At 37.2% G+C, this 9,951-nt stretch overlaps 1 protein-coding gene across 1 annotated transcript; it reads right to left on the bottom strand.

Moving 5' to 3' along the window:
- Window positions 1-301: 301 nt before the first annotated feature.
- On the bottom strand, window positions 302-3,031 carry LOC143845959 (AT-hook motif nuclear-localized protein 27-like). The gene is made up of 2 exons (XM_077354359.1): window positions 2,766-3,031; window positions 302-2,499 (listed from the first exon to the last, which is right to left on the bottom strand). Exon 2 carries the CDS (start codon window positions 1,682-1,684, stop codon window positions 869-871), a length of 816 nt encoding a protein of 271 aa, XP_077210474.1. The 5' UTR covers window positions 1,685-2,499; window positions 2,766-3,031; the 3' UTR covers window positions 302-868.
- Window positions 3,032-9,951: the final 6,920 nt, after the last annotated feature.

Below are 9,951 nucleotides of genomic sequence, written 5' to 3'. Positions count from 1 at the left end.
TTTTGCAGGGGGGGGGGGGAACCCACTGCTTTTTAGGTTCTTCACTGTTGGGGTAAGAGAAAAAAATATAATTAAAAATCTGAAAGGGAGAAATACAAACCCACGCATGGATGGACAGATATGATATCTATTTTTGGTAGTGTTGAAACATGAAAAACTAGTTTTCTCTTAAATCAGGACACAAAGAACTGATTAGAATATTAATCTATTTTAACTTTTTTAAGAAGATTAATATGCTGCAATGCTGTGCTTTCTACTGTATTTAAAAAAATAATGCTATTCTTTCTATTCAATGAGAAGATTGCCAAAATAATGTTATTCTTTCTATTCAATGAGAAGATTGTGTATGAAGTGGTACACAAGAGTTGAAGCAAGAGTAAAACCCTATAAATTTGCATCAGCACATCTTCTACATTACATCTACAGATTGGCACAAGATAAGCAGAAAAAAGAAGAAGAAGAAGAGAAAAAAAAAGCATCTAAATGCTTTGTACATGAACGATACTGACCTCTAAAAGTCTGTAATTCCCTTTCTCCCTACATGGATCATTTCTTCTTCTCATTCTTTCGAAAGCCAACAGTCTCCTCATCAACTTCAACATCTCAGCTTCTGCTTCTAAAGAAGCCTTACTCAGAGAAATCCAAATCCCCAACAAAAAGTAATGTTTCTGCTACATATGTATTCCAACTTTCGCCAAATCAAAACTGATATCCAATTCTTCTTCTTCATTATCTTCTTCTTCATGCCATAGCTGAATGATCCAAGCCCCTATTCCCCCAAAAACTGATTTTCTTTCATTGTTCATCAATCAACCCACATGAAATCAAAACCTTCTAGTACTCAGAAAATTACAGATCATCATCATCATCAAAAGGGTGGCCTTACAGCATTACCACCATAACCAAAAACATCCCCAGGAAATGGATAGTTTGCCATATTTACACCCAAATTATAAAACCCAACACCACTACCATCACCGCCACCACCACCGGTCACAACCGATGATTGCGATGCTGCCGGCCCCACCTGCAATGGCGAACCCTCCTCTTCTAACGGTAGCCGCTCGAACACCGCATTCGCAAACGTTGCCGCCATTATCACCACCGGTCCTGCTGCCACCAGTGGTCCCACAACGCTCCCTCCGACCACCTGTCCCTGACCTCCGGCCAAAAATATCGTAAGACTTCCCGCCTGGGGAGGCGCCGGTGGGGGCAAAACCGTCCCAGTCAGCGACAAAATATCGAACCGCCCATGTAGTGTTGCTACCGTCCCCGGCGGAGCCGCTGGCTGGCGCAAAGTGACATTTTCCACCACACCACTGCCACTTAAGATACATACACCGCGACCACGCCGGCGTGCATAGGTTGAGATGCAGTCGAGGACATCGGCTCCGGTGGAGACTTCAAGAACGTGCGACCGGAGGGAATTAGGGCTGTCTTGAGTGAGGATGATTGGTGGCTTTGGTTTGTTTTTTGAGCCCGGGGGTCTACCACGGGGACGGCGGCTGCTGGAAGGTGCACCGGAGCTGGTCGTGGTGGTGTCCATATCATTGTCTGGGTCTTCTTCTGGGGAGTTTTCTGCGCCGGCGATTTGGGTGTCTTGGTGTTGTGGGTGTGATGATCCTAAGTTCAGTTCTGGCCTGAGGAGGTGATGAACGTAGCGAGATCCTGGGCCTGGTTCCATGGCCGCATCTATTCTTTCCCACCACTTGCTTGCCAGCTTTTATTTTATCCCTCTCTCCCTCTCAGTAACTGTTTTTTTTTTTTTTTTTTTTGAATGGCTTAAAATAGAGATTGTACTACTGTTGCCCAAGCACGCTTAACTTTGGAGTTCTGATGTGATCTAATGCATTTGTGCTGGTATGATCGCACCCTCTCTCAGTAGCTGTTTCCACCCTTATCTTTTTCTTCTTTCTCTATAGAAAGATGAAGTTTTTGAAGTTCCTACTGTTATTCAATCACCCAACTGCTCAAAGCTTCACTAGGACTGAAATCCAAACTCAAGAGCTTGAACTCAACATGTCTCCACCATAATTTTTCTTCCTTTATAAGCAAGTGATTTTTTCTTCTTACCATTTTCTTTTAAAAAATTCTTGGAAACCCAAACACCACACTCAGATCATAACTCAAAATCTAGTGATTCTTCTGGATTTTTGTTTTCTTTAATTTTTTAAATCTAGAACCCCATGAATTCACTGCTACTCATTTCTCTTTCACTAATTCCATGATCCACCAAATCCTAAATGAAAAGATGGAACTACGAATACTTTCTATGGTGTCTTTCTTCTAATACTTCATATCTCTATAACCCATTTTTTTTCCATAAATTCAGTAACCCTTCTCGCGCGGAGGGGGGTTTCTGCCGAATTGCTAGAGTGGTTTGATTATATGCCGCCTTGAGGATTATAGTGCATATTTTCTTTCTCTCTTTCTCTTGTTTTTATATTTTGTATTCTTGGGGTGGCTCATCTCGGGCTCCCCTTTTTATCTTATACAATCCTGCCATTTCAAAAATAAAATAAAATAAAGCAGTAAGCCTACAAAACTAGAAACAAACAATCAAAGGCGCAAGCCCTTAAAGCAAGAGATCGTTGTTACGTATCTAACATTAGGTTTAATTCAGTGCAGGTCCTTATCAATCGTTCATATAATCCAATACAAGATTCCTCTCCTCTCTCTCTCTCTCTCTCTCTAGTGGTTTTACGGATCATAAAAAAGAGAAAAAAAAAATCTCTCAAAACCCAAAAGCCATGATTTTCATTTACCTGTCTTCAAAAGTTGAATTCTCTACTACCCAGACTCAGATCTTTCGGGCTGCAGCAAAGATCCAAAGCAGACAAAAAGGGATGAAACCCACAAGGTAGAAAACCAGTAATCAGTGCAAACTGCAAGTTGCACAGAGAAAATAGAAAATGCTTTTGCCAAGGAATGGACAGTTTTAGATGTCTGATTGGAGCTTTGAATGGCAGAGAGAAGTTTGAGAGAGGATAAAAGAAAACAGATGTGGAAAGTGTGCACCTATGGATTAAAGGCAGAAGCAATTACAAAGACAAAAAAAATGCAATGACATGTGCGAAGAAAAAAAAAGAAAAAATTGCATATAAAATTGTTAAAGGTAGATGCGTGTTATATTATCTAATAATATATACACAATAGTAAAGTATATACTAATAATATATGCTGAAATATATTAGAATAAATTTAATGGTACTGAAATCTGCACCACCATATTTTGATAATGTCACTACTAACTTGGTTTTATACTTTGAATTAGCTTAATCAGGAAAGTGTAAAGCAAAGTAAATAGTGTCATTGTCAAAATATTGTTGGGAAGGACTCCAGTCAGCTGTAATTGAATGTATTAATATACAAAATTCAAATAGGAGAGTGAAGTGCAATACAATAAGATTGATTTATTTGTTGGTTAGGGGATCAGTATTTTCGATTAGAAGAATTTATGGTTGGCTTAGACCAATAAAATGAACATGGTCTGTGTTAAAAAAATGTCTTGTCTCATTACGTCTTCATCAATAACCAATCACAACACTTTTGGGGGTCACTGCTATCCAAGCTAGAGAGATGTCTCCACACCTTAATTTGTGGTTGGCTTCTTGTGATATACTCCATCCCCTAAGATCTAGTAGGTTGTGGGTCGGAACCTTGGCAGCAGCTGAAAAGCGGTGCGAGGACTTGGCATATGCTCAAGGCACAACAAGGAATCAACTTGTAGTTCGTATGTACGCTCGAAGAGAGCATTGGGTCCTGACCGCTATTTATCCAAAGCGATGCTTCAATTTCCTTTGGCTGAAAATGGTGGCCAAAGATAATATAGGTGGGTTGGTTCCCATTGGTACTGCGCGTGTGGAGTCCAGCGGGTTCAAAATATCCCCAATTGGTAGTATAGGAAATATTGCCACTTGCCCACTTGTATCATAAATGGTCCCTATTTATACCATATGAATGATCTAAAACTACCAATCAATAAAGTAATATGATTAATAAGTTGAATATTCACAATCAACAGAACTGATCTTGTTGAGAAACTGATGTCTTACTCTATAGATCCGAGGGAACAGAGAACAATAGCTTGACAAATATTTGGTTCGATCTTATTCAAGCACCAATTCATTTGCCAATTGAACCCATCATTTTTTAATCTCAATATGTGTAAATCCTTATGAACCCGATCTCATATTTTTTTGTACATAATTCTTGATACGGTCCCGTATTTTTTTCGTCTCCCTAGAAATCACTTAGAATAATTTTTTTGATGTGCAACTGAAGGGAATAATGAATTTGGTTTCCCCATATTTACCCTCTCTCTCTCTCTCTCTCGTCCATGAAGAGGTGATCTAGTTGCATTTGGTGTCCGTAATTGATTTCTTCTTTGTAATACTACATAATTGATAGAGCCTTATTGGTAAGTGCTACAAGATCTCATTTTTTTTAACTTGGAATTTATCTAGGAACCAAGGGAGACACCTTGAATTCTATTAATAAGAAGAAATAGTTACAAGAGGACATAGAACCTTGTCTCTAACCCAACAAGAAACAAGAAGAGGAAAAATAAGAAATCCTTTACCTCTATACATGAAATTTATTTAGTGCGAATATAAGGAATACATAATTGGTTGCATTTGACAGCCTCTAGAGTTCTTCGGAGAGAGTAACCCATTCTCAAAAAACTGCATCAGTGTTGGTGTCACATGCATGTTTGGTCAAGCTATTCATAATAAGAATAACTTCCCTGGTAATGTGAGTAATGACAGAATCCATAGAAGATAATATATCCCTTATCTCTTTTTGAATATGGTGAATGTGCCAAGGGAATCTATCTTTACCTTTGTTGATATTGACAAGGCCAAATTTTTTTAATAACTAAAGGGAATCTCATAGATCTAGCTTCAACTACGATGTTAGTACTAACATCATAGGAGTGATAGAAAACAAATCTAACCCTATTATATATTATTTTTTCTGACAATACCCCATCCTCCAACAATAGCAGGATTGTCTCTAGTTGCACCATCAATGTTCAGCTTCAAATTATTACCACTATATTTTCTCCAATAAACCAATGACAATTTTTTGGACTGAGAACTTTAATTCTAATGTTGACATATTCGAGAGATAATATTTTCATGAGGAAGTGCTACAAGATCACATGCATTAGAATCCATAGTTATGGATCCGAATATGTTAATATGGAATATTTTTTTTCCCAAATGAAATTCCATTGTATATGAAAGAATGAAAAAATGCTTCTATTGTTGTGGAAATAAGAAGCCTTTGTATCTTAATGCATATACTTAATGATTTCAATGCTATTAGATCAGGATCCATCTTTTTGGGGTTGGGACACATCCATCAAACATCAATATCCAATACGAATGAGATTGAAAATCGTTTTCAATAATTAGTAATTGAGGCTACATAAAATTTGCCTTTGCCAAGGTAACTATGTTAATTGTGTATTGCACAATAAATGAATACAATTTGTGTATGTTCTCTTAGAACATGGATAAACGAATATAATTGGTGGCCACATTTTGTATAACGTATTAGAAAGAATTAATTATCACCCATCACCCCCCCTTACCTCCAGCCAAATAGCATATTCTTTACCAACACTGTGTCCTTGCCCTGACCTTGTTTCTGGTGCACCAAGTTTTATACATGTCTGGCTGGCAAGAAGAAAATCCAATGACATCCTATTGCCAATCTCAGGTGATCGGAAATGTACATCTTACGTAGATGTGATCGTAAGGATTGATCGTGGCCTTAGATCAATGTGATCGTAAATGTCATTTGGAAATTGTAAGGCATTAATCAGGGAAGGTAGTAGAAATGCCTCTTGTGATGGAGCCTAGCTAAAAGTGACTTCCAGTGTAATCACTTGCTGTCAATAAGACCTGGGGTTCGTGTTTATCCATCCTCTTCTGACTTAGCCATTGGCACGCGCTCTCTTCATCAGTCACGTGCGGTCAACAGTCAAACCTGACTTAGCAGTCGTACAGCTGTCAGACACGTGGAAGTTGTCGGGGGTATCGGTACTTGGTCGTTCTTATCTAAATTTAGCGGGAATTAGAGGCAGCCCTCTCACGATGCTTCTTGTCCCTAGAAAAAAAAACCTATGGGCCCCATCTGGTCCCACCACGTCAGTAAATCTTGACCATTAATCTGACAGTCATATAACTAAATGGTTGTGGCCCACTTTATTGTGACACCCACTTGTCTTCTCTCATGCCATATAGGATAGCGGACCGATGAAATTTCGGATGAAAATTAATATTTGATTCCATACCAAATCTCAGTCAAAATTTCGGGTAAATTTTAAGTAATTAAATTTTCTTCTGGTGAATTACCTTAGAATTGGACAAAATTTAGGAAAAAGGGGTCGAAATAATGTAACGTTTCGGGTATCCCCAATTTCGGTTTTGAGGTTGACTGAAACCCGAAATTTCAGATTTCGGTCGAAATTTAAAACCATGCTCAGCAGTAATCACCGTTGAAGAATTTCAAGACTGAGAATAATCTGCAACCCACACTCAATCGTGTGTGCAGTAATTCTTTATATACGAAATATAATATTACATGACCTAAATAGCCCCTGTACTAGGACAATATTACAATGATGACATAAATAATAATTTACATGTTATTAACCCTAAGCCTACACAAAAGAAAAGAGTGTATATAAAAACAGAAGGGTATTAATATCAACTCCTCTCTGCAAATGATACCTACTCACTACTCACAAACTACCTAAAAATTGTCGACCATTAGAAAATGGTCCCCAGTGAGTAATGTTATATTTATGTCTCGAATATAACTAAACTCACAGGAGCCCTCGTAGAAAAGGTCTAGCAGGGCAGCTCCATTGGATCCACGTCATTTCCATTGGAGCCGCCCTTGTAGAAAAGGTCTAGCAGGGCAGCTCTATTGGATCCACGTCATTTCCATTGGAGCCGCCCTTGTAGCCCTTTTCTACAAGGGTTGCTGTGAGTTTAGCATCCCTCAACATATAGGCTCTGTTCACTTCTTTTCCCTGGTGCTGTTTTCCTTGAAAAACAGCCTTTTTTTCCCTGATAAGACCTTGACAAGACAGAATTTCTGTGCTCACTTCTTTTCTAGGGAAAACTATTATCAGATGTGGAATTTCTTATTTAAAAGCTAAAAATGACGTGGAAATTGACTTTTTCCTTGTTACTTGAGATTTGCTTTCCGATTAAATATATCGGAAAGAGGCTTTCCAGTTCCTCTGGATTCCTTTTCCTTCTGCCATGTCATCTGGAAAGAAAAGGAAAACGAAATCCTTTCCTTCCTTTCCCGGGAAAAGAAGTGAACAGAGCCATAGTGTCCACAAAATAAAGTGCACCCCTTATTTTGCTATTCAAACCCCTAGTTTTTGTTTGAAACTTCTTTAATTGGCAGTTACAGTGCTTAAGAAGCCGTCCACAACCAATTGGAAGTTAAAAAATTGGGACGAATGGAGAATAATTCAAGACAAGGGGGGGTGTGTGAGTATCAATTGTGACAATGCACATGAATGTTGCTTTATTTATGAAATACGTGCATGTTATCTTGTAAAGACACATACATGCACCAACTTGGTGGCCCCTCAAAGTCCTTGAAAAGAAAACATAAGTATCTTTGGACGCCTATCTCATTGTTTTTTCCCCCCCTCAAATATATCTTTATCTTTTGGTATAAAACTTGCAAAGAATTCATTACCAATGCCTAGAGGTCCAGCATCCTCTCTGGGCAGATTAAGATGTGCTGGAAAGTGCACAGAAAAATCTAGCGAAACCAAAATATCCCAACTCCTATAACGTTCATATTTGTTTTGATACTTCTATTTAATCATTAAATGGTTGACTATCTTTGGTCTTAAGAGATGAGAACCACTGATTCCACATATTCATCCAATGTAGATTAGAACCACACATTTAATCTATTTGTAAAATTTCAAACACCACACAAGAAACAGGAAAAAGAAAAGGGCAGTTAATTTTATATAGTTTCTTTTCTTTTTAACAATCTTTATCAGCCAATCCCAATATTTCTATTTCTTCTACTAAATCTCATTTCATATCAGCCTTTAATACTTCTATTCAATCATTAGATGATTGACTCTCTTTGGTCTTAGAGAGATGAGAACCAGTAATTCAAAGAACCCCACAATAAACAGGAAAAAGAAAAGGGCAGTTTTAATGTACTTATTTTTTCTTTTTAATATTTTTTTTTCTCAATCAATCCTAGTTTATTCCTTCAATTTTATAAGACTGATATTTTTCTAGGTGGATGAAAGTATAATAACCTGAAATGACTGACATGAAAATCTTTTACAATCATATTAAAAGAATTATTCTTTATACTTACAAAATTGATAGTTTGTATTGTATATACACTTAAATAGATAAGTTAATTTTTTATGAGCTTTTGAACCAGGAAAAGGTAAAAATATTATGGATATAAAATTGAATAAAACCCCACCTTTACATAAACTAACTGGTTAAAATGATGGAGCAGTAAAATAATAATATCGTAACTAAGAGATGACATAAAAGGTCTTAACTAAAAAAAGGGGCCTCAACTTTCTAAACCGAGTATTAATATTAGCAGGATTATCTGCCTCTCTATTCACCTCTCTTGCACCAGAAACATTATTCATTCATTAAACCAGGTTAACATTCCTCCATGGAACCCCATAAAGTCTTCCAAATTATTGTTTTGAACATTACCAAGTTAGTAATTTTTTCTATTAGAAGACCCTTGAGAGGGGTAAACATGGAAGTTAAAAATGCTGACCAAAGGAAGCACACAATTGAGGGACAAATAAAAAATTGTGAGATGGTTCCCAGCCTCGAAGTCATTGAAAAAACTCACTTTCCTAGGCTTTGAGCACTTCACCGAAGGTGTCAAAAGGTTTTTTGAACATAATTGCCAAAGTGAGTGAGAAGCGATGCAGGAGGCAAAAGCGAGAAGAAGCATGTATGAAGTGTCATTAAAAGTTAGCACAAGCATGTAGTTAACCTAGTTAGAAACAAAGAGGAAGTGTATAGAGAGACTATAGTTCTAATAAGATAGGGTGGAAAGGATAATATAGGTAAGAGGTAAAAGTACTAAGAGGACGTCGTGAGTTATTGGAATTATAAGTTTCAGGAAGTTATAATTTTATATGTTTTATTCATGTACATTTAATATTAAGTTTTTGGAAAAGGAACGACATGGTTTTATTTGAAACTTAAGATGAGATTTAAGTTTTGAATATACTCTTTTTAAATATGCTCATTCGACATCATCAGAAGGAGAAAATAAACGTTTAGAGGAAAAATAATCACCAAAATAGAAAATGTACTCTTAATTAAGAGGAAACACATAGGGAGTGGGTGGTGGACAACGTATGACAAACCCGCTTCTCTAAATGTCATGGAACTCAAAAGAAAATTCTCCATTAGAGTCTTATGGGGGAAAGCAAGGTTGTGTGCTTTAGTTGCTTTATTTGAATTACATTATTGAAGAAACCACCAAGATTTAATGAATTATATGAGGCCTATTGTAACAGTTGATGATTCTGTTCTGAACAGTTAATCATCAATTCTAAAAGAAGATTACCAATCACTATTACAGGCCAACAAAACTAAATTAGTCATTCACCCAAGCTGACCTCAATATTACTTTCTGCTTCTCATCAACTAAACTCCATACTAATAACTTCTATGGGTCACCCCAATCAATCCATGAAATGGCTCTGTGCAAAATTAACTAGACACTCTCATTGCCTTGAAGCATCTTTTTTCAAGGGTACTTATTATTATTTTTTGATTGGTAGGATACTGTTACGAACCTAGATCGGATCGCAACGGATTTGATCTTCTCGGAGGGAAGATCGGCCTCTTGACCCACTTAGAGGGAAGGGTCGTCCTCCTTTGTGGTCAAGACACAGTT

This window comes from Tasmannia lanceolata, unplaced genomic scaffold, assembly GCF_043159265.1.
Source record: "Tasmannia lanceolata isolate RefF3 unplaced genomic scaffold, GAP_Taslan_0.1 ptg000015l, whole genome shotgun sequence".
NCBI classification, from domain to species: domain Eukaryota; kingdom Viridiplantae; phylum Streptophyta; class Magnoliopsida; order Canellales; family Winteraceae; genus Tasmannia; species Tasmannia lanceolata.
Note: the sequence above shows the minus strand (reverse complement) of the source record. Positions and strands in the feature narration are given on the sequence as shown.